This window comes from Microcebus murinus, chromosome 21 (assembly GCF_040939455.1).
Source record: "Microcebus murinus isolate Inina chromosome 21, M.murinus_Inina_mat1.0, whole genome shotgun sequence".
NCBI classification, from domain to species: Eukaryota; Metazoa; Chordata; class Mammalia; order Primates; family Cheirogaleidae; genus Microcebus; species Microcebus murinus.
Window position 1 is genome coordinate 24,470,140 of NC_134124.1, and position 24,728 is coordinate 24,494,867.

The 24,728-nt window shown below is 47.2% G+C and overlaps 1 protein-coding gene across 4 annotated transcripts in view; it reads right to left on the bottom strand.

The window, feature by feature from the left end:
• The window catches only part of CCNJL (cyclin J like), a 51,112-nt gene extending 34,387 nt beyond the window's left edge, over nucleotides 1-16,725 (bottom strand). For 2 of the 4 annotated variants that reach the window (XR_012914000.1, XM_012786349.3), the window contains exons 1-2: nucleotides 16,317-16,555; nucleotides 15,808-15,922 (exon numbers count right to left, since the gene is read on the bottom strand). Coding sequence is in view for 2 of the 4 variants with exons in the window: in XM_012786349.3 (XP_012641803.1) it covers nucleotides 15,808-15,873 (66 nt within the window). In the remaining 2 variants the exon portion in view is untranslated. Of the gene's footprint in view, nucleotides 1-4,021; nucleotides 4,574-15,807; nucleotides 15,923-16,316; nucleotides 16,556-16,696 lie in introns of those variants that run through there. The other 2 variants (XM_012786350.2, XM_075996254.1) reach the window with 2 other exon arrangements.
• Between the last annotated feature and the right edge of the window lie 8,003 nt (nucleotides 16,726-24,728).

A 24,728-nucleotide genomic window follows, 5' to 3' on the forward strand; every position in this document is an offset into this window, starting at 1 on the left:
GACCACAGCCCTCACACCCTCAGGACCGGGGCATGGCAGTGCCCCCCATTCTCCCATGTCTCCATAATCCAGGGTCCAATCCTGGGATCTCTCCTCTTCCATTCTTATTTTTTTATTTTTTTTTTTTTTTTTGAGACAGAGTCTCACTTTTGTTGCCCGGGCCAGAGTGCCACAGCATCAGCTTAGCTCACAGCAACCTCAAACTCCTGGGCTCAAGCGATCCTCCTGCCTCAGCCTCCCAAGTAGCTGGGACTACAAGCATGCACCACCATGCCCAGCCATATATATATGTTTAGTTGGCCAATTAATTTCTATTTATAGTAGAGATGAGGGTCTCGCTCTTGCTCAGGCTGGTTTTGAACTCCTGACCTCGAGCAATCCACCCGCCTCGGCCTCCCAGAGTGCTAGGATTACAGCCATGAGGCACCTCGCCATTCTTACACAGTGGCACCAAAGCTCTTCACTCCACACTACCAGTTCCTGTTCCCAATTTCCAGATTCCTTCTTCTGGATTCTCCTGGGCACCTTGACCCTGACATGAAGCCCAAAATGGGTCAGTAGAGTGACCAACCACCACCACTACCCTTCATCGGGGACTCTATCCCCTACCCATCTGCAGTTCAGGGTTTGCTAGTGACCGTCAGTTGACCACATGCATTGGAATCTCTTGGGGACCTATTTAAAAATGGAGGTTCCCCCCCATACTTGGTGGAAGAGTGTCCCTCTCCAAAACTGATGTCTACCCAAAACCTCAGAATGTAACCTTATTTGAAAATAGGGTCTTTACAGATAGAATCAAGTGAAAATGAGGTCATACTGGATTAAGATGAACCCTAATCCAACGGCAACTGGTGTCCTTGTAAGAAGAGAAAACAGGCTGGGTGTGGTGGCTCACGCCTGTAATCCTAGCACTCTGGGAGGCCGAGGCAGGTGGATCGTTTGAGTTCAGGAGTTCGAGACCAGCCTGAGCAAGAGCAAGACCCCGTCTCTACTAAAAATAGAAAGAAATTAATTGGACAACTGAAAATATATAGAAAACATTAGCTGGGCATGGTGGCGCATGCCTGTAGTCCCAGCTACTCGGGAGGCTGAGGCAGGAGGATCACTAAAACCCAAGAGTTTGAGGTTGCTGTGAGCTAGGCTGACGCTACTGCACTCTAGCCTGGGCAATAGAGTGAGACTCTGTCTCAAAAAAAAAAAAAAAAGAAGAGAAAACAGACACACAGAGAGACACACAGAGAGACACACAGAGGGAAGACAAGGTGAAGACAGATAAGGAGAAAAGCATTATAAAGATGGAGCAATGTTGCTACAAGCCAAGGAAGACACTGGAAGAGGTAAGAAAGGGTCCTCCCCTGGGGCCCCTAGAAGGAGCACGGCCTGCAGACACCTCGATTTCAGAGCTGTGAGAGGGTGCATTTCTGTTGTAGCTTGGGATGCTCTGTCACAGCCGCCCTAGGATCTAACACCCCCATCTCCTGCCTTATTGAATCAGAGTCCCTAAGCATGGAGCTGGCACCTACCTAGGATTCCCAAGTGCTTCGTCCCAGCCTGCTGCCCAACACTAAGCTCCGGGAAGGTAGAGATTTTTGTTCTGTTCACCACTTACATGGTGGCTAGCACAGTGCCACACGGCTGGCTCCTAAAAACAACGTGTTAAGTGCGAGGCGAACCTGCACTGATATTCAAGACCTGCTAGTGCCTCTGTCGGTACATTTAGCTCGTCCTTTTTCTCTTTGAAGCAACATTAATAATCAAATAAGACAATGTGTACAGGCATTTAACAGTCTCTGCCCAATAAACATCGACTCCCTTCATTTCGTGGGCAGCGGGAGCCCTTCCAGATTAGATAGAAACTGACCATTTCCAGAAGGGGCTCCCCAAGAACAATGTTCACTATGAAAAAGGCCAACCATGCTCAGCCGAGGAAAGTTACTTTGTTCCAAGCAGTAAGAAACTTGAAATCTTTCATTCGTTTTGTTAACTGGTCCTTTTGGGGTTATTGTCTGAAACCTCCCAAGTCTCCCCACTTCCTGCCCTGGTTCAGAGGCCATCGCTTGGGATCGCTGCAATAACTGGTCTCTGAGGCCACATCCATTTCCAGGGAGCCTGAACCCCCCTCTCCACCCCCCCCCATCCTTCTCATAGCCCCCCACCTTCTCCCAAGAACAGATGCAGATATCTAGGAAGACCCACATCCCCAAAGCCAAATGCCCCTGGTCTCTCCTGGTCCTCCCCGAAACTTACCAGGCCGCCCCAACAGGCTATTGACACGTGACCATCACATGCTGCCCTGGACCCTGGCGCATGAACTCTCTCCACACCTTTCTCTGCCTGGCAAGCTTCTACTCACCCTTTAGAACCCTATCAAACAGCACCTCCTAGGCCGGGCGCGGTGGCTCACGCCTGTAATCCTAGCTCTCTGGGAGGCTGAGGCGGGCGGATTGCTCGAGGTCAGGAGTTCGAAACCAGCCTGAGCAAGAGTGAGACCCCGTCTCTACTATAAATAGAAAGAAATTAATTGGCCAAATAATATATACAGAGAAATTAGCCAGGCATGGTGGCACATGCCTGTAGTCCCAGCTCCTCGGGAGGCTGAGGCAGAAGGATTGCTTAAGCCCAGGAGTTTGAGGTTGCTGTGAGCTAGGCTGACGCCACGGCACTCACTCTAGCCTAGGCAACAAAGCGAGACTCTGTCTCAAAAAAAAATAAAAAACAGCACCTCCTCTTTGATGCTTTTTAAGACTTCCCCAGGCAACTGGATTTCATCTTTGGTACAGTGGTTACAAATATGAGCTTTGGAGCCAGGTTGCCCACCAGCTGTGTGATCTTGGGTAAGTTATTTAACTCTCTAACCTTAGCATGCCCCATCTGTAAAATGGGAATATTGATAGGGCCTCCTACTAGAGGGGCTGCCTGAGGGCTTAGCTAATCGCAGGAACTCAAGCTCTCAGCACACAGCAGGTGCTCGTTAAATGTGCACTATCATTTTTAACATTAACTGGCTATTTTGGCCATTACCATCAGGCTGTAAGAAGGTTTAAATGACTGTATCTTCAGCTATGCTAAGGCTCCCCAGGGCAAGGTTTAGGTTTCGGCTTCCACAGGGCTCACTAAATGACAAACCGCTGGATACAGAGGCCACCTCACAGGCGCTGTGTGTCAACAAGCCAAGGAGATGGCCCAAAGAGACAAGACGGAACCTGCCTTTTCCAGACTCCAGCCAGCAAAGCCCACACTACCTGCTGCTGGCTGACTTCCTCCTGTCTAACCAGAATGCTGAATCTCTTCCTCCGGAAACACGCTTCCAGAGGTCCCTGACACCCGGGAAGATGTCCCTAGCGGTCTGCCCAAGGTTCCCCCATAATAGATTCATGGCCCATTTTTAAAGTAACCATGAGAAATAAACTCTCAAGTATTAATGGACAGGCTGGGCGCAGTGGCTCACACCTGTAAATCTAGCACTCTGGGAGGCCCAAGCGGGCGGATTGCTTGAGCTCAGGAGTTCGAAACCAGCCTGAGCAAGAGCGAGACCCCATCTCTACTATAAATAGAAAGAAATTAATTGGCCAACTAATATATATAGAAAAAATAAGCCGGGCATGGTGGTGCATGCCTGTAGTCCCAGTTACTCAGGAGGCTGAGGCAGGAGGATTGCTTGAGCCCAGGAGTTGGAGGTTGCTGTGAGCTAGGCTGACCCCATGGTACTCACTCTAGCCTGGGCAACAGAGTGAGACTCTGTCTCAAAAAAAAAAAAAAAAAAGTATTAATGGACAATGGCATATTACTTCTGCAACTTGGTTCAGGAAAAGAAATGCATACATTGAGAAAAAGAGAATGAAAATGCAAAGCAAATGTGTTAACATGTTCACGAAATTACGAAATTACGTACTGTGCTTGCAACTCTTCTCTAAGTTTGAAAAGATTTCAAAACCGAAAGTTAACCCAAAAGGAAAGACCAAAGGGAGATTTTTAACTCAGAGGCAAGAGCTTTGTTCCACTAACCTCCCCCACTTCTCACCTAGCAGGGCGACTGCCCAGGCTGCGGGCTGTGCGTGAGGGGAAGTCCGAGTTACACCATGCCGCCTGCAAGGCCGCGCTGCAGTTCCTCTGCTGCTCTGTGTGTCTTGTCAAGGTCAGACTGCAAAATTTTAAGGCCCCAACTCTCCCACTTAAAAAGGGACCCTGTCTATAAAGATGCAGACCTTATGTGTGGGAAAAGAAAAAAAAAGTTAAAAATTGATAATATCTTTTAAGAATATTTTAAAAATTTAAATTAAAAAAAAAAAAAAGGAGACCCTGGTCAAATGCCCAACTAACCCCTTTGGAGTGATGACCACTTCTGGGCTAAGTCGCTGGCAGTACAGCATGGCTGTCCCTAGCATGCGAATTCCCAGGCTCTGGCACCATCTGCTCCAAGGATAAGGGACTCAGTGTCTCAGGACAATTCAAATTCTGCCTCAGAAGGATCCAGTTACCAAGTGACTGCCCCGTGGGGGCTGGGGCAGCACACACCACAATGCCGGGCTGACAGCGGGCAGGGGTGTCCTGCAGGGTCGCTCCAAGAGGCCTCACCCAGCCCCTGACACGGGTCTCAGGCTGGTTCCCTGAGGCAGATGGGGCTCCACCAACCCGGGAAAGGATTCAGAGTTCCTTTCCCCTCTCCTTTCCACCCTCCCGCAATTTTCCCACCCTGGGTTCCTGATCCTTTTCAATACAGCCAATGAGACACCTTTTTTTTTTTTTTTTTTTTTTGAGACAGAGTCTCACTTTGTTGCCCAGGCTAGAGTAAGTGCCATGGCATCAGCCTAGCTCACAGCAACCTTAAACTCCTGGGCTCAAGCAATCCTCCTGCCTCAGCCTCCCAAGTAGCTGAGACTACAGGCATGCGCCACGGTGCTCAGCTAATTTTTTCTATATATATTAGTTCGCCAATTAATTTCTTTCTCTTTATAGTAGAGACGGGGTCTCGCTGTTGCTCAGGGTGGTTTTGAACTCCTGACCTTGGGCAATCCGCCCGCCTCGGCCTCCCAGAGTGCTAGGATTACAGGTGTGAGCCACCACACCTGGCCAAGAGACACCATTTTTAACCTATCCAAATGGCACTAATTTTTTTTTTTTTTAAAGAATAATAGCCAGGGTTAGCAAAGTTGTTGGGAAGCAGGCATTCTTCCACACCAGTGATGGAAGTGTTAGCTGATTCAACCTTTTAGGATTTTATTGACTGGTGATATGCAAGCTTCTTAAAATCATACCCTGTTATCAACACTTGCATTTGAGGAATTTATTCCCGTGAGCATACTCATAAAGACAAGGATCACTGACACAGTGCTATGCAAGATCAAACAGTGCACTGGAAAAAACCCAAAATGCATCCGATGAGGGAATGGGTAAGTAAATTGTGTTATATATCTACAATGGAAAACCGCTCAGCAGCAAAAAGAAACTTCTGACAGACACAACAACAGGGCCAAACCTCAAAAGCAAGACATTAAGTTAAAAAAGGCAGGCGGAAAGAGTATGTACATGGGACTCCATTTATAAGACACTCTAGAAAAGACAAATCTAGTATACAATGACAAAAAAGCAAATCAGCCATTGCCTGGGGCTGGAGCAGGATGGGGGTGACTGACCAGAGAACTTTCTAGGTTGATGGTAAGTCCTATATATTGATTACGGTGGTGGTTATGTAAGTGTATACATTTGTCAAAATTCACTATACACTGTAAACTACATGTTCACTTAAGATCTGTATATTGTACTGTATATAAATTATACTTCAATTTTTAAAAAATGAATAAGTAAGGCCAGGCACTTCAGGAGGCTGAGGTATGAGGATTACTTGAGGCCAGGAGTTCAAGACCACCATGGGCAACCTAGGGAGACCCCATCCCCACAAAAAAGATTTAAAAAAAAGAAAAATTAGCTGGGAGTGGTGACATATGCCTATCGTCTCCACTACTTGAGAAACTGAGGCAGAAGGACTGCTTGAGCCCAGGAGTTCAAGGCTGCAGTGAGCAATGCTATGACCCAGTACCATTTCACTCCAATCTGGGTGACAAAGAGAGCCCCTGTCTTCAGTTAAAAAAAAAAAAAGAATAAGCAGCTCCTTTAATATACAATAGGAGATGAGTTAGTCAAATCATGGTGTATCTATAAAATAAAACAGTATGCACGAGAGTGCAGAAGAATAGTTAATGACAGAAAGTTATTTAGCATATGCAGTTAAGAAAAAGTTACAAAACTGTGATACACTTGATGGTATTTTTGTAAAATAAAATGCACACATCTGAATAGAAAATGAACAAAAGAAAATGTTCTATTCATTAATTCAATACAAATATTATTGGGTATCCACTGTATACCATTATTGTTACATTGAGCAGAAAAGACAAAAAAAAATCCCTTTTGTTCATGGAGCTTGTTCCATAGTTTCATAAAAATTATCTAGATTATTTAAGTCTGAACATGAAAATAATGAAATGGTATAGGAAAATATATAAATTATACTGCCACTTGTATCAAAACACACATAATTTATGCTTGTTTATGTATAGACTAACCTCTTGAAGGAGTCATAAGATATTGAGATCAGTGACACCTCTTGGGGAGAGAAATCAGGGGACAGGGTGGCAGGAAGCCTTTTCACCAACTACCCTTTTTACATAGCTCGATTTTTTGGTACCATGTTCGTATGTTATCCATTCTAAACAAACACAATTGAATGCTTCTAAATTTTTTGCTAGTGTCCAATAATCAGGAACTGGGTGAAGAATGATATAGAAAGATGTATATGGGATGTAGATGTATATGGAATGATATAGATGTATATGATATACATGTACATATGGAATGATATAGATGTATATGGAATGATATAGAAAGATGTATATGTATAAAGTGTTTTACAACAAGATAGTTCCCATTTCTAGTAAAAAAAAGAATCCAAAATAAACATGGGTTGTGATGACATACATACAAAAGAACAGAAAGACACACACCAAAATCTCAACAGAGATTATTTCCAAGTGGTGGGACTGAGGGGAATTTTACTTTCTTCCTTTTAAATGTATTTATTTCTGCATTTTCCTAAATAAACACTTTGTGTATGTGTTTATGTGTATGAGCAGGAAAGAAAGAAAGAAAGAAAGAAAGAAAGAAAGAAAGAAAGAAAGAAAGAAAGAAAGAAAGAAAGAAAGAAAGAAAGAAAGAAAGAAGAAAGAAAGAAAGAGAGAGAGCGAGCAGGCTTGCCATGTCACCTCTTTCTGCCAGGTGCTCAGACACATTAGAGAATTGTTGGCTGCACTCCCTTTACCCAAGGGGCTGTGTGATTTAGGAAGACAAAGAACAAGACAAGAGCAAGGGCACGGGGCCAGCTCCAAGCCTTAAATGTCCTCCCCTCACTTATACAGCACAGGCGCCCTCAGCCAGCCAGGGAGCCCAGCCAAGTCCCTTGCCCATCCCACCATCTGGAGGGTGGAGGGAGTGCCCCCACACCCACTCTCTCCCTGGACACCTGGGAGGCAGGTGGGGCAGAGATCGGTGTCCTGGTTTTACAGATGAAAGGGAGCCTGCAAAGATCATTTGTTTCTTCCACAGATAAGGTGCACTGAGACCAAGTCTTGACTGGAGGTTGTGCACACACTGAGCATTTTGGTACTCTAAGACCTAAAAGACTCAAGTCACAATGCCACATTCTGATCCAAGTTTTGTCACTGGCTTCCTACAGAGTATAGCTGAAGCTCGATATTCTAGGACAGCCTGAATCACCTCTACAATTTGGACCGTAGGAAACTCCTCCTTGTACAACACACCTCCGTATCCTCACCTCCAGGAAGGGGCCATGCGGGCAGAATGCTTGGGGTCTCACTTGAAGACCACGGCCACAAGGCAGCCCTGTCATTAGAGTGGGTATGAGCTTTTTAAACCAGCATTTGGGTTTGAAAGGCCTGAATTAGATGTTGCTGGCACTAAGCTGGACAGACGCGTCCCACTGCGCGTGTGCGGAATACTTTCTTATTGGTAGGTCTGGGTACCTCTTGTGATTTGGGGTGAACTGCCCCCAGGGATGCAGGAAACCAAAAGGGCGGGAGGGAAGTGGAAACACCAGCTGGAGGATGATCTAGCCAAATCGTTGAGCCCTTTCTTGAGCAGAGACCTTGGTCGCCACTTTCTGTTACTGTAAGATATTCAGCCTTGAAGTGGAGAAATCTGAAGAATTTACTGGAAGGAGTAAGGTCTATGACCATCCAGCTGTCAGAATCCAGGTGAAAGAGGGAAGCTTTTAGGTGTTCTTTTCCTTGGCAAGAGAGAGGGGCAGGCCTGGCAGAGGCCCAGATCACTTCAAGGTAAGAAACAGCACACACAGGAGAGGTCTGGGCATGGCCACCCACAGGGACCAAATAAAGGACACCCCAGCCCAGCGACTAGCCCAGAGCAAGGCCCTGAGCCCAGAGCAGCTAGCTTTTCAGGGTGGTTTAAGGAGAGCACATCCCTTGGAGACCATCGTAAACCAAACTAAAACACAAGAACCCATGTTGTGGATGACAGAGGCTCGATTTCTCCATGCCTTGCACTTCCATTCTTTGTTAAAATGGATGTCTTTCCAAATGAACTTACATTCCAGCTTTGATATCATCAGCTGTTCATCTCAAGACACTTAACTCTCTGAGCCTCGCAGCTTCTCATCTGTAAAATGGGTTTAATCCCAGCCCCAGGGCCAAAGTGAGGAGTAAATGAGATAACCTATGGAGCATGCCAGTGCACTACCTGAAAATCCAGTAAGTCCTCAGTAACAGTCGCCACTAACGTTATCATCACTAACCAGAATTTCTGATGGCAGTGTTTTGGAAGATCTTTGTATAAATTCAGTCACAAATCAGTAAAAATGTGCATCAGTCCACTGGTTCAAGAAACCTGATCTCACACAGCCAAAGTCCTCTAAGGACCTAATGAAGTAAGCTTCAGAAGTAGACCTGGAATGGTGGCTCACACCTGTAATCCTAGCACTCTGGGAGGCCAAGGCGAGAGGATGGTTCAAGGTCAGGAGTTTGAAACCAGCCTGAGCAAGAGCGAGACCCCATCTCTACTATAAATAAAAAGAAATTAATTGGACAACTAAAAATATATAGAAAAAAGTAGCCGGGCATGGCGGCGCATGGTGGCACATGCCTATAGTCCCAGCTACTCGGGAGACTGAGGCAGAAGGACTGCTTGAGCCCAAGAGTCTGAGGTTGCTGTGAGCTAGACTGACACCATGGCACTCTACCCAAGGCAAAGAGTGAGACTCTGTCTCAAAAAAAAAAAAAAAAAAAAAAAAAGCTTCAGAAGTAGGAAAAACCCATTAGATGGCTGGTTGCTCTGCAGATCCCAAATCTCGGGCAGGCTGAGAAGACCCCGAAGGTATCAGTGACTCCAATCCTGGGAGAAGATGAACACCCCATGGAGGAGGGGGCACCCCCTGGCCTGTGGGCCTCCCAGTGCCAAGGAAGATAGATCTGTGAGGTCATGTCACACAGGGCTTGTGAACATTGCTTTGGGAAAGAGGGATATTTTTTTTACCCCAAGTACTCTAAGAATCCCTATATTCAGAAAGTCTTCCACACACCCAAGGAGCCTTAAATCATAGTGGCACAGGTCCTTAAACATTTTCTTTGCTTAACTAACATAACTACTTCCTCCTGATTGGAGAGTGAAGATTATGTGTAAAATGGACATAAATCAAAAGGAGATAAGAGCAAGTTCTATTTTGCAGCTCATAAAATTCAGGAAGAAACACAGAACTTCCTGATAGAAGTCTCAGAGGGATTATCTAGATTTCTATTATCTGGGCTCAACCTGTAGTTATTTTCCTAAGATCCTTAAGCTGCACTTTGGTCCAGGCCAGTAAATGTGCCCTCGTGGATAATTCCTTTTTTAACTTCCTGCCTGGTATGATCTGAGAGGAGGCCCATGCAAGTGTTCAGGAAGCTGGGGAGATATCCTCCACCGGGTCCTGTGCCTGGCACCACAACCTGGCCAGGCCAAGTGGCATCTCCTGACAGATGCCAAAGGCCCAGTGTGGATTCCTGGGAAGCGTTCCCGCACGACCATTCACCGCTTCCCGGAAGAGTGCACCTGGGCCTGGCCTCACACTTGTGTGCGCTCACAATGCCTGTGCCTGCAGCAGGTGAGGCAGTGGGCACCCCAAGGTCCCTCTGTGCACCAGACAGTGGTCTGGGAATGAGGGACAAGGCACACCGCATGCCTGCAAGGAGCTCACTGTCAGGGGGTAGGACAAGTCACTATACAGGGTGACAAAGACTGAGAGAATTAAGAATGAGGTTGGGGGGCCGGGCGCGGTGGCTCACGCCTGTAATCCTAGCTCTTGGGAGGCCGAGGCGGGCGGATTGCTCAAGGTCAGGAGTTCAAAACCAGCCTGAGCAAGAGCGAGACCCCGTCTCTACTATAAATAGAAAGAAATTAATTGGCCAACTGATATATATATAAAAAATTAGCCGGGCATGGTGGCGCATGCCTGTAGTCCCAGCTACTCGGGAGGCTGAGGCAGAAGGATCGCTCGAGCCCAGGAGTTTGAGGTTGCTGTGAGCTAGGCTGATGCCATGGCACTCACTCTAGCCTGGATAACAAAGCGAGACTCTGTCTCAAAAAAAAAAAAAAAAAAAAAAAAAGAATGAGGTTGGGGCCAGGACACATGGCACAGGGGAGAGAGGCTTGAAGGACAAGGACAGTGGTCTTCGAGCTGTGTGTGTCCCCAGGCCCTAATTCCACCAAAACTTGCCAAAAGGGTTTCAAGACCTTACTTATTTTATTTTATTTTAATTTTTTTTTGAGACAGAGTCTCACTTTGTTGCCCAGGCTAAGGTGAGTGCCGTGGCGTCAGCCTAGCTCACAGCAACCTCAATCTCCTGGGCTCAAGCAATCCTGCTTGCCTCAGCCTCCCGAGTAGCTGGGACTACAGGCATGCGCCACCATGCCCGGCTAATTTTTCTATATATATCAGTTGGCCAATTAATTTCTTTCTGTTTATGGTAGAGATGGGGTCTCGCTTTGCTCAGGCTGGTTTCGAACTCCTGACCTCGAGCGATTCTCCGGCCTCGGCCTCCCAGAGTGCTAGGATTCCAGGCGTGAGCCACCGCGCCCGGCCAGACCTTACTAATTTTAAACTTAGGTGGATGCATCTTTTGAGGGGGAAAACAGTGGCTCTGGGTTTTAATCTGCGTGCTCACGGTGGCATAGACGTGGTTACCAGAAAAACATCACCAATAGCCTCCTCACCGTGGACACTGGCCTGGCGATGATCTGCTCCGACCTCGTTCGGGGCCAAGGGGCACACAGGCAGCAGGTGAGAAACCCGGCTCCCCTGCACTGGCCGGCACCCCCAACCCCAGGAGAAAGGTCAGGAGGAGGGGGGTTTCTACCCCGGCTTCGGCAGAAGCAACAGGGCCAGGAAGGATGATCAAAGGAAGAATTTAAGGGCTGAGCACAGGATAAAGGCGGCCTGGGAGAGATCTCTCCAGAGTGATTTGGGTAGGAGAAGGGTTCCACTCCCCCCACTCACCAGGCCGGTTAGAAGGTCCCGCCGATGGGGGTCTCACTCCTAGGTCCCAGCAGATACTTGACTTTTGGCAAACTGCTGCCTTTCCTGACTTCAATTCCATCATGGGTCCAAGGGTCCAATGGGATAACAATGCCTCACTCACAAGGATTACCCATCACATCTGTGGACTCCTGGGAAGGTGGTCACCAAACCCAAGCCTCGCCCCAGGCACGCACCATATGAAGGGGCTGTCGGTCTCCACGATGCAACCTCAAGCGGAAAGATGCAATGCTTCCCTCCTACCTACCACGTGACCCACACTGTTCTTAGTTCTCTCGCCTAATCCTAACATTCCTACAAAATATGTCTCCCATTTTACAGAAGAGGAGAGGAAAGGCTGACTTATTATTCATTCATCTGTCATCCCATACGTATCAGCATAAGACGAACACAGGCCTACCCTTGTGGAGCTTGTATTCCGTCGTGCGTGTGGCGGGGGAGATGACAAGTAAACAGAAAATAATTTCAGATGCTGGTAAATGCTATAGAGAAAACAAAACAGGGTAATTTGATAGAGTGACACGGAAGGGCAGTAATAGATCACGGGAGGCAACCATGCGACACACTCAGAGAAGCAGAATCCACACAGAGGTGACAACCAGTGCAAAGGCCCTGGGGCACGAATAGGCTTGACTTGTTCAAGGAACAGAAAGGAGGTCAGTGTGGCTCAAGAAGAATAGAGGGTGGCGAGGGGGCAAGAGACAGGGTCGGAGAGCAGGCCAGGGCCAGACCGCGCTGGGCATTCCAGGCAGGGGTGAGGACTGGGAATTCTATCCTAAGTGCAGTGGGATGACACTGGAGGTCTTCAAGCAGGGAGGTGACACGGTCTAAATTCTGGCCAATGTGGGAAGAATGGACGATAGGGTTTAGAGAGGTTTACAGAGGTTGAATAAGCAGCTCAGGCCAGGTTTGCATGAGGCATCAAGACTCCGGTCTACCGTGTCACGTTTTTTACACCCTGCACTACGATGCTAGACTGGAATCCCACATCTGACAAAGCGGGGCCCCCCTGCCTCCCTGATCTCAGCTTTGCCCCCTGCGCCGGTCACTTGAGGATAACTGTTTGTGGCCCCACAATAATTACACGGCATATATGTAAACGCGCTTTGTCTTCATCTGGCAACATTCAACAAAGAGTGTGTGTCTACTGTGTGCCAGGCACTTGTAAAGTCGGTCTACAGTGTCACAAATGCACTGTCAGAGTAGATGTTTGATAACAAGATTATCCCTGTCTGGGAAAAACAAAGGGCCAGCCCTCACTCCTCCAGAAAGGCCAGGCCAGCATGGATGCTGGTTTCCCTAGTTTTTACTCCTCTCAGCAAACTCTCCATGAAGCCAAATTTTCTTTTCTTTTCTTTTCTTTTTTTGACAGTGTCTCACTCTGTTGCCCTGGCTAGAGTGCCATGGCATCAGCCTAGCTCACAGCAACCTCCAACTCCTGGGCTCAAGCGATCCTCCTGCCTCAGCCTCCCGAGTAGCTGGGACTACAGGCCTGCACCACCATGCCCCGCTAAGTTTTTCTATACATTTTTAGTTGGCCAATTAATTTCTTTCTATTTTTACTAGAGAGAGACGGGGGTCTCGCTCTTGCTCAGGCTGGTCTTGAACTCCTGGGCTCAAACGATCTGCCCACCTCGGCCTCCCAGAGTGCTAGGATTACAGGTGTGAGCCACCGCGCCAGGCCATGCCAAATTTTCTTAAGCAGCATCTTCTTCATTGAAGAGGGAGAGGAAATAAAGGAGAAAAACGACGAGCAGTGTTTTGTGGAGGTGGGACACTATAACCAAGGAACTTGGGAGTTGCCTTGATAAGGCCTGCTTCAAGTCATGTGACCCTGGGCATCCATCCCTGAGTGAGTTTTCTATTCTAACCTGTAGAAGTGGGGCAAACACAGCTTCCCTGAGAGGTGGGCAGCCCAGTAGTAAACCAGCATGGCACTATGGCAGGGGTAAAGCACGGGCCATGGAGAACTGCCTTTCTTCTCTGAGCAGCTTGGGGGCAAGTTTAGAACACCCTCATTTATATATACAAGGTTGGGGATTCTCAGGTAACTGAACTAGTGGAATTTATTGCTCTTAGACATCCTTCCCTCTAGAAAGGGGTAATTAGGTTGAAGTCATTCATCCTAAGCTATGAGCAGAAATGACAAACATTCCCGCCTACCATAAACAAAGAAGCCCAATTTCCGTGATAGCTCTCACTGAACTCTGTTTAGCCACCACCTTTGGAAAAGAACCAAGACCATACTGCCCAGTCTAGCACCACCCCCCATCACTGTCTCTGCCTTTTTTATTTTTTGAGACAGAGGCTCACTCTATCACCCCAAATAGAGTGCAGTGGCATCATCATAGCTCACTGCAACCTCAGACTCTTGGGCTCAAGCGATCCTCCTGCTTCAGCCTCTAAAGTAACTGGGACTACAGGCGTATGCCATGCTGCCCCGCTAATTTTTCTATTTTTAGTAGAGACGGGGTCTCACTCTTGCTCAGGCTGGTCTCAAACTCCTGAGCTCAAGCGATCCTCCTGTCTCGGCCTCCCAGAGTGCTAGGATTACGGGCATGAGTCACTGCACGCAGCCTTGTCCCTGCTTTTTAATTAAACCACCAAGACCTGGATTTCTTCTTTAGATATCTAGAATGTGCTGCAGCTTGGCCACTCTACTCACTTGGGAAGAAGACCAAGAAAAGAGGAAAGCTACAGCCCTGTCAAGCAATGCAAGATATAGATAGATCAGCAAGTACAGGAAAAGAGGAAAAAAAGTATTAATTTGATTGGAAGACAGCCACTCCTTAATGAGGAAAAAACCCTGAATAGCTGGGGGTTCTTTAAGCAGAGCTCCCAAAGACACTTGGTATAAATGCGCTGAATATGGAACCTGTCTGTGTAGACACCCAGGTACCCCACCAGGAAGACGTGTCCCTTCCTGTACTGGGTTGAACAGTGTCCCCCCCCCAAATCCATGTCTACCTGGAACCTCAAAATGTGATCGTAGTTGGAATAAGTCTTTTCAGATGTAAATAATTAATTATGATAAAATCTTATTAGATTAGGCTGGGTCCTGTTCCAATGACTGGTGTCCTTATAAGAAAACAAAGACGCTGACATACAAAGAACCACGTGACAACAGAGGCAGAGGCTGCAAAGATGCCGCTACAAGCCAAGGAATGCCAAGGATTGCCAACCACCACCAAAATTTAAGAAGAAAGGAGGAAAGGTCCTCCCCTAGAGCCTCCAGAGAGAGTACGGCCCTGCTAACGCCTTGATCTTGGACTTTAAGCCTCCAGAGCTGAGAGAGAACAAGTATCTGTGGCTCGAAGCCCTTCAGGTCGTGGTACCTGCTATGGCAGCCCCAGGAAACCCATCCACTCCCTACTGCACACCTGTTCCCCAAAGCAGCTTCCTGGTCTCAGCCTGGGGGCAGGAGGGAAGACACGCAGGCCAGGCCTCCAGCCCCCTGGGACTCTTCCACATCCCAATGCCCATCAGGACTTCTCGCCTTGAGGGGAGGGGGTGCGGGGATCACATTTCAGCTGCTCTCCCCCCACACACACCTTCTGCCCTGAGAGACAAACTGGCAGGGGAGTTTGTGTTTCCTTCCCTCAGCCTCCCAGTTTCCTAGCCTCTTTAAATTAGATTGCTGTTTCTCCAATTTCAATCATGCATTCCCATCCTAGATATATATACGTATTTGGCCACAACTATGTACTCTCTGTAACTACCATTTACCTAGTTTTTATATCGAAACACTATTTTTACTTAAACAAATTTATTTAAAAGAAAGTGCTACATCATTATTAAAATAAATGGAAGATCACATCATTTATCTTATGCAGAACTTGCTAGATAATACGTCCACATATTTTTAAGTTGCACATGAAAATGAATACACAAGTATTTTTTAAAGGTCCATTCATGTACCATTTAAAATAATCTCGGGTGGCAATACTATAGGAAATACTGCCTTAGAGGGACAGTGACTGTCTCCGTTTAGTTGGCTCTGAGGTCCTAATCAGAAAAACCTACTTCAATCTCTCCAATCTCCTCCTCCCCAACCCCACAACCCAGACACCCCGCGAGAAGGTAAAGGGCCGGAGGAAAGGCACCCAGGAGTTCTGAGTTCCAACGCAGGGCGACCTGAGAACACCGAGTCGAGAGCGAAAGACACTACTACCCAGTCCTGCGAGTGACAGGGGCGGGGAGGGACTGACCTTCTCGCGCAGGGTGCAGTGGACGTCCGAGGCGACGCGCCCTTCCCACCACGGCTCATCCATCATCGGGTATGCAGCGCCGCGACCCGAGGCTACCGCGCTCTCCGGGCGCACCCTGCGTGGACACGGGCAACTTCAGCACCGCAGCGCGCCCCCGGCTCCCACCCCCGGTGTCCCTATCCTCGCCCGCCCCCCCGGCCCAGGACCCGGACGGGCGCCCCTTCCTGCGCCGCTCAGCCGAGCCGGCGGTCGCCTCCCGTCCGGGGAAGGTTGCGGTGCCCCCTCCTCCCCTTTGCTCGTGGACACCGGACGATGCGGAGCTGTGCAACAACTTGCAGAATTTTTATCTTCCCTTTTGCAAAAGTTGCAGAGAAAGTTGCCGGCTCCGCTAGCTCGCCCGAGGCTGGGGCTCTGGCGGCGGCCACCGGCTCGCCGTCCCCAACTCCTCCCCCGCCGCCCAGCCTTTGTCCTGCTCCCACATCCTGCCCTCGAGCCGGGGCGACACTCACGCATCCCTCTCCAGGCGTGGGGGGCTGCGGGCGCCGGGCCCCTCCCCGGGCCGAGCCACCGGTGCCCTCGGGTGCCCGCCCGCGGCTGGACCCTGGCCCGCGGCGCTCCGCACTCTCGACGGCCACCTCCGCAGCCCGGCTCGCCCCGGCCGCCGCCGCGCCCCTGCGTGCGCCCGGGTCCCGCCGCGGCTCGCAGCCTCCCGGCCGCCGGGGGCCTCCCTCCCTCGCTGGGGGAATTGGGGGCCGGGCCTCGCGCATGCGCCGCCTGCTCCCCGCGCCCCGCGGGGCGGGGGGCTGGGAATTGGAGTCTTTCTTTGCCAGGGCTGGCTTCGCTTCCTGCCCGCCCTCCTCCCTCGCCTCGGCGGAAAGCTTCCTCTCACCTTCGCGGAGAGCCGCGGTGGCCTTCTGGGCGCCCCGCCGGCTGGCGCGGGGACCAAGGGGACCGCCGCACCACCTGCGCCCGCCACGCGTGAAAGGCGCAGGCGGGATGCCCCGCGAGCGTCCTGCCCCCCGCGTGCACCGCTCTGGCCATCCTTACGTCGGATCCACCTGTTTTTCTCTCTCTTTCCTTTTTTTTTTAAAAACCTGTCCTGCGAAGGAGAGGCAGATTTCCAAACGCACAAATCCCCTGAAAACTCCAGAAAAGCAACTCTTGATTATCCACGAGTTTCCTAGTCCCTAATTCTTACTCAGTAAGTCACTGGTATTTATTGTGCTCCTCCTGCAAAGTATTCATCCACGCCTTACATCGGAGGAAAACTAGTTTTTTTGGAGGATGGGAAGCATTGTCTTTTTAATTCAGTTGATTGGTTTTCGGAGAGGCATTCTCTTGAATCAGAGACGACATGGCATTGGGCTGGCCTCTTGGCTGATTGATTTTTGTGATAGTTTTGGAGATTCACAAACTGGAAATTAAGTCCTCATACCAACTGGGTGATTTTTTGTCAAGTTCCTCTAACTCTCAGAGTCTGGGATCCTTCATGTACGAAATGGGAATAAAAGTTGCACGAACCTGCTAGAGATATCATTAAATGAGATAAGGCATGTAAAGAAAGGGATAATCACAAGACCAGGTATAAAACGAACCCTCAATAAATAACTGCTACTAAAGACCCTATAGTTTCTGACTGCTTTCCTGCAAGTAAAGCCCCACCTGGAAAAAAGTTTTTATTTATTTTTATTAATTAAAAAAAAATTTTATCTTTATTTTTTTTCTTTCAGAGCCAAAAAAAAAATTTTTAAGTCAACTTTGAGAAGCTTCAATTGGACCTTGAAGAATAATGTAAAAAAAAAAATTAGGACCTTTGGTAAAAGTGTAAAATGCCTAGGAATAAACTTAATAAATGTGCAGGCTCTTAATGAGGAAATTACAAAGGTTGAAATATAATAAAGAAGTCTTGAAGAAATAAAAGGAGGTAAAAATACCAACTTAAACCAAGGTACTCTATTTAATAAAATGTTAATGGTTATGGGTGGATGGGGGGACTTAATTTTTGTAACATTCAGGTGGAAGGCTATCTGTGAGAAAAGCTAAGAAATTTATATTTTAAAAGTGTGTGACCCCACTAAAGACAGCAAAAAAAAAAAAAAAAAAAAAAAAAAGTGTGTGTGTGGAGGGAGAGGGTAGACCTGTATTACCAAATCTTAAAGCATATTGCAAAGCTATCATTAAAACAGTGTGGTGTTGACAGAAGAATAGGTGAATTAAACATCAGTGGAATAACTCAAAGTCATGTGAAGTATACTTAAAAATTCAGTGTATGATAAATATAGCATTTCACTTGTGTGGCAAAAGAATAAATGGTTAAATTTTTAAATAAATTAGGCTGGGGAAGTTAATTTAGAAAAAAAAAAGTAAAGCTAAGGATTTATTTTAAAATCACCAAAATAGGCCCGGCGCAGTTGCTCACACGTGTAATCCTAGCACTCTGGGAGGCCGAGACAGGCAAATCGTTTGAGCTCAGGAGTTCGAGACCAGCCTGAGCAAGAGCGAGACCCTGTCTCTACTAAAAATAGAAAAAAATTAATTGGCCAACTAAAAATAAATAGAAAAACTTAGCAGGGCGTGGTGGCACATGCCTGTTAGTCCCAGCTACTCAGAAGGCTGAGGCAGGAGGATCGCTTGAGCCCAGGAGTTTGAGGTTGCTGTGAGCTAGGCTGACGCCACAGCACTCTAGCCCCGGCAACAGAGTGAGACTCTTGTCTCCAAAAAAAAAAAAAAAATCACCAAAATAAATATAAGAACTTAAAGAGTGGCAAACAAACAAATCACAAGAAAATTAGAAAAAAATATAGGTGAATGATACAGAGGGGAAAGCCTAGATACTAGGGCATAGGAAGAAACCAATGGCCAGGATGAGTAGGTATATTTGAATAAATGCGAAAGACTTAGATACATCAAATATCATTACCAAAAAGGCAAATAACAGATTGGAGAAAAATGTTTTTAACAGATGTGACCAAAGATTGATCTTACAATATAGACCTCTTTTAAATCAATGTGTAAAATACTAACACCCTGCATGCAGAGATGGATGAAGGGCATGAACAGGCATGCCATCAAAGAAGAAATTCATACCGATAAATATCATTTTTTAAACAAAATAAGATGATGAGTATAAAGATTTATTTACAAAGGGTATCATCAAAATGCTTTTTCATTATAGTGAACTATTAGAACAGAGAACTGGTTAAATAATGATTTGGCTCTTAAAAAACATTTTTTAAAAGGCTGAATAATGAATTGGGATGCGATCCCAATTAAACTACATCCATGCACACATAGGAAACAAATTGAACACTGATAAAAATATTAACTATGTAAGTCGAGTGAGAGCATTACGGGAAATTTTAATTTACTTTTTTCCCTAGTGTATATATATATATTTTCTAAATTTTCTACAGGAAACATGCATTACTTTGATAACCAGAAAAAAAGAGTGAATGTTATTTAAAAACAATCACCTATTTACTAGAGGGGCCTTCCAGTGAACAGCTCACAGTGGTGTTGTGTTGTTTTGTTTTTCATAGCAGTCTTATTTTTTTCTCAGTAATCTGTCTACCTGGGCACACTAAAAGAAGAAAGGCCTTTATCATTCCCTGGTTTGAAGTGCCCTTTTCCTAGACTGCAGCTATCAGTTATCAAGAGTTCTGATCTCTGATAAGAGAGGGAAGCAGAAACTCTGGGCTTTTCTCCAGGAGCTGTTTTAAGGGGATTCTAAATGTGCCCCTTCTGCACTTCTTAGAGTATCATTCTCAGGAGTGCCTCATTTTCCCAGTACCTCTGAAGAGTAAAGCTATATTGCACCAATAAAGTGATGGTTCTGGTGGAGACTCACCGTCCACAGGTATCCTTAACCGAGGGAGGCTTTCTGGGCAGGAAATACCAATGCAGCTGGAATTACTTCTCCCACCAGCTCTATCCCCACCCAGGCCAAGAAGTATTCATTGATTTATTCAAACACCAAACTTTGAAAGTGGATTTTATAAGGTTGAAAAAAAAAACACAAAACTCAGCTTGTATTAAGTGCTTGCTATGAGTCAATTACCATCCCTCCACCCTCAGCTTCTGAAGCTCACAGGTTGGGATGCACAGGTTTAGAGCAAGTGCAATCTACCCATCTTCAACTTCCCCATGTCCAAATGAGACAAAAAAAAAAAAATCCTCTGCCGTTTTCAATCTTCCTTACAGGACAAATCAGTCTAATATTTGCACTGCAGTCTTACTTCACTGACTGCTCACTGTATGCTAATATTTCACTCTTATTTCATATGATACAAACGCTCATATTTGGCAAAATGCACGTGTTCTCTCCCTGGTCCCAGGCCTCATTCTCCTCCCCAAGGATAACCAGAGCCTATGTTTCCTTCACAAATGATCTATACAGTCACCAACATAGGCATTCATGCTCTTTTGCATTTTATACAAGTGGGAGCATACTATGCACATCTTCCTGTGCCTTATTTATTTATTTATTTATTTTTCTGAGACAGAGTCTCACTCTGTTGCCCTGGCTAGAGTGCAGTGGCGTCAGCCTAGCTCACAGCAACCTCAAACTCCTGGGCTCAAGCAATCCTCCTGCCTCAGCCTCTCGAGTAGCTGGGACTATAGGCATGTGCCACCGTGTCTGGCTACTTTTATATATATATATATATTTTTTTTTTAATTGTCCAGCTAATTTCTTTCTATTTTTTTAGTAGAGGCGGGGTCTTGCTGTTACTCAGGCTGGTCTCGAACTCCTGAGCTCAAACAATCCTCCTGCCTTGGCCTCCCAGAGTGCTAGAATTACAGGTGTGAGCCACCACACCCAGCCCATATGCCTTATTTTTTTTTTTCCACTTGGTTATTTCATGACTTATGTCACTAGCCTTTTGCTGCCATAACCACACGGCGGGGAATATCCTGGGCAGGAGAGTCAGGGATACAAATTCCTCCAACACACAGCTTTTCAGGGGCAGCTGAGGCATATACTTTGAGTAGAGTTTCCTCAGTCTTAATGGTTCGCATTGCTTCATTTAGGACCGAAAGCATGAAGTCTGGCTCAGTTTATAGGGACAGAAGGAAGGCATCTGTCTTATCAGCACTTTGATCTTTAACCAAAAACCAAGCCAACACCTTTAAACTGTTTCCAGTCATGTGTTCTACTTAGTCAAGGGAACAGTTGCCAAATCATTTATGATCCTTGACTAGAAATTCTTGAGATATAATTCTGCAGATTAGGTCTGAGAATCAGGCAGGAAGAATTAAAAAAACAACATTTTACAAACAGAACTCAAAACCCAGGGCATTTATAAAGCTGGCCGTATTACTTTTTTTTAATTAAAAAAAAAAGGTACAAAAGGAATAAGTGAAAAATAAATCTCCCTCCCACCTGGGGCCAGCTTCAGGCATGGGTGTGAGACCTATGCAGTTGCATAGCACCCTGGGCTCAGAAGGGCCCTGTGTTGGAATTCTTAAGAATTTCATCTTTGGGCCGGGCACGGTGGCTCACGCCTATAATCCTAGCACTCTGGGAGGCTGAGGCTGGTGGATTGCTCCAGGTCAGGAGTTCAATACCAGCCTGAACAAGAGCGAGACCCCATCTCTACCATAAACAGAAAGAAATTAATTGGCCAACTGATATATATAGAAAAAATTAGCCAGGCATGGTGCCGCATGCCTGTAGTCCCAGCTTCTTGGGAGGCTGAGGCAGGAGGATCGCTTGAGCCCAGGAGTTTGAGGTTGCTGTCTAAGAGTTAGGCTGATGCCACAGCACTCACTCTAGCACAGACAACAAATCGAGACTCTGTCTCAAAAAAATAAAATAAAAAATAAAAAGAATTTCATCTTTGAACCTGTGTTTTGTGTATGAAGTCCGTGAGACAAATAGGTGTCTGCTCTTCCTGTTGCCCTGTTTGCATATAGAGCTCCTCATACCTCATGAGCACAGACCTCCAGTGGACCTACTATGCATGGAATTCAGTAAGAATTGAGAGAGTGGAAGGTAAGTGGGGTATGTCTACACGTGGGTATGGGAACAGAGGGGGGGACACACTGACAATCCGGAGAGGCCATGTTTCCCATTTGAACCAGAACTTGCTTTGAACATGGAAAGAAGGTATTGTCAATTTCCTAGGGCTGCCATAACAAAGTACCACAATGGGGTGGCTTGGAACAACAGAAATTCATTCTCTCACAGTCTGGATGCTAGAAGTCTGAAATCACGATGTCAGCAGGGCCATCCTCCCTCTAAAAACCCTAGGGAAGAATTCTTTTTTGCCTCTTCCTAGTTTCTGGTAATGGCCAGGAATCCTTGCTGTTCCTTGGCTTGTAGCTACATCACTCCAAGCTCTGCCTCCATCTTCACACAGCCTTCTTCTCTCTTATCTTCATATAGTTTTCTTATAAGGACACTGGTCATATGGGACTAAGGGCCCACCCTACTCCAGCATGACCTCATTGCAACTAACAACATCAGCAATGACCCTATTTCCAAATAAGATCACATTTGAAATAAGGTACCTCCCTCTTCGGCCTCCCAGAGTGTACTAGGATTACAGGCATGAGCCTCCGTGCCCGGCCAGGGCTGTATCTTTTCGGTCTCAGTATCACCAGCCCCTAGCACACGGCTGCAGTGAGGGAGGTGGACGACACAGACTTGCTGAATTTATAGACAACATACACAGGGACAGCAGAGCTGACGGAGGCCTGCAGGGATCACCTGGCCTGGACTTCAGCCTCGTCAGAGGTTATTGTCCTCATGTTTCAAATGAGACCTGGAAAATTGTTGGACACTTAGGCCACCTATGGGCCTTGTTGTTTGTATTAGTAAAATGAAGGAACTGCCCTTTCCTTAAAGGACTGTTGTCACTATGAAAACAAGAACCATGAGTGGAAGTATAACCTGCTCTCTCATTTTGTCTTTCATAATTATAACATAACATGCTAGAAGCTTCCTGTGACATTGCTCTTTAGAGCCTGAAGCAAGGCCTCTGGAAACTCACTTGAGTTGGGACTTGAGTGAGTAGCCTTCCTTCCATGGGCCTCAGTTTCTCCTTCTGTGAAAGGAGGGCATGGGATTAGATTCTGGGGGCTGGGCGAGGACACAAACCCAGGGAAATAAGAGAGTCGGGAAGACATTGTAAGTGAGAAGAAAACATCTCCCAACCCTCCTGGCCTAACTCCCCTCCCCTGCCACCTTTGACAGAGACCTGGAGACAGATAAGTATTTCTCTTTGTGAGGAAAAACCTGCACAGGCTTGATAGTCAGCGGCCACACCAGCCCCAGTGACCCCAAAACAGGTATGGAGCACCGGGGCTAAGGTGAGCCAGAGAGCTCATGCTACACCCAAGATGGGGGCCCCTCTGCTCCCCCTCAGATTATTGCAGCTCAGGAATTTGGGCCCACAAGGCCGGGCACGGTGGCTCACACCTGTAATCCTAGCACTCTGGGAGGCTGAGGCAGGCAGATTGCTCGAGGTAAGGAGTTCAAAACCAGCCTGAGCAAGAGCGAGACCCTGTCTCTACTATAAATAGGAAGAAATTAATTGGCCAATTAATATATATAGAGAAAATTAGCCGGGCATGGTGGCACATGCCTGTAGTCCCAGCTACTCGGGAGGCTGAGGCAGGAGGATCGCTTGAGCCCAGGAGTTTGAGGTTGCTGTGAGCTAGGCTGATGCCATGGCACTCACTCTAGCCTGGGCAACAAAGTCTCAACAAAAAAAAAAAAAAAAAAAAAAAAGGAATTTGGGCCCACTATTGCCAGATTGTTTGGCTTTTCAAAAGAAAGAAGAAATCAAGACATCTCCTGATTTTTAAAAACAGCCTCAGCCCTCAGGTGGGAGCCGGGAAGAGGTGTGCCAAGGAGCCTGGCTGAGATTCCGTGGGGACAGTGGGGCGGGAGGCTGAGAGCTCTCCAGACGGCAGGAGGAGGAAATCAAAGGCACCATTAACTTCAAAGCCCCTGAGCCTGCCAGCCCCCTCCCCTGACAGACAATGAACAGGAAGGAGACTGAGACTGGACAGTGAAAGGTGACCAGACAAGCCTGCAGGGGACCCTCACGCCCGCCCAGGAGGTCCTAACTGCCAGCAGCAGGGCGCTGCTTTCCTTGGGCCACCTGCACGCTGCAAAGTACCTTCTATGAGGGGCATCCAAAGCTTCCAGGTGGGCCGAGACCCGGTGGTGGAGGGTGCTGGGAAATCTATTTTATTTTATTTATTTTTTTTGAGACAGAGTCTCACTGTGTTGCCTGGGCTAGAGTGAGTGCCATGGCGTCAGCCCAGCTCATAGCAACCTCAAACTCCTGGGCTCAAGCGATCCTCCTGCCTCAGCTTCCCAAGTAGCTGGGACTACAGGCATGCGCCACCATGCCTGGCTAATTTTTTCTATATATATTAGTTGGCCAATTAATTTCTTCCTATTTATAGTAGAGACGGGGTCTCGGTCTTGCTCAGGCTGGTTTCGAACTCCTGACCTCGAGCAATCCACTCCCCTGGGCCTCCCAGAGTGCTAGGATTACAGGCGTGAGCCACCGCGCCTGGCCCATATTTTATTAATAAATTTTTTTCATTCCACAAGTACAGTCTCCTTGTTACACTATTAAAGGCACAAGTGAAATATGATTAAAATTTTGAACGGCCCCACCCCTAGCCCAGCAGGTGACCCCCGTGATATTGATGTAGGATATTGATGTAACGGTGTCCCTGGAGGGGCACACAGGCAGAGCAGGTTGCAGGCTGCTGTAATAATCCAGCCGAGGGATGGGGGTGACTCGGGCCAGGAGGAAGTAGTGGGAGAGGGAAGAGAGGTTGGATCCTTGAGCATAGTTTGAAATAAGAGCCCGTAGGATCTGCTGATGGAATAGATGTGGGGTTTGAGAGGACGAAGGGAATCGGGATGACCCCAAGTTTGAGTTCTGAGCACTGAAGGT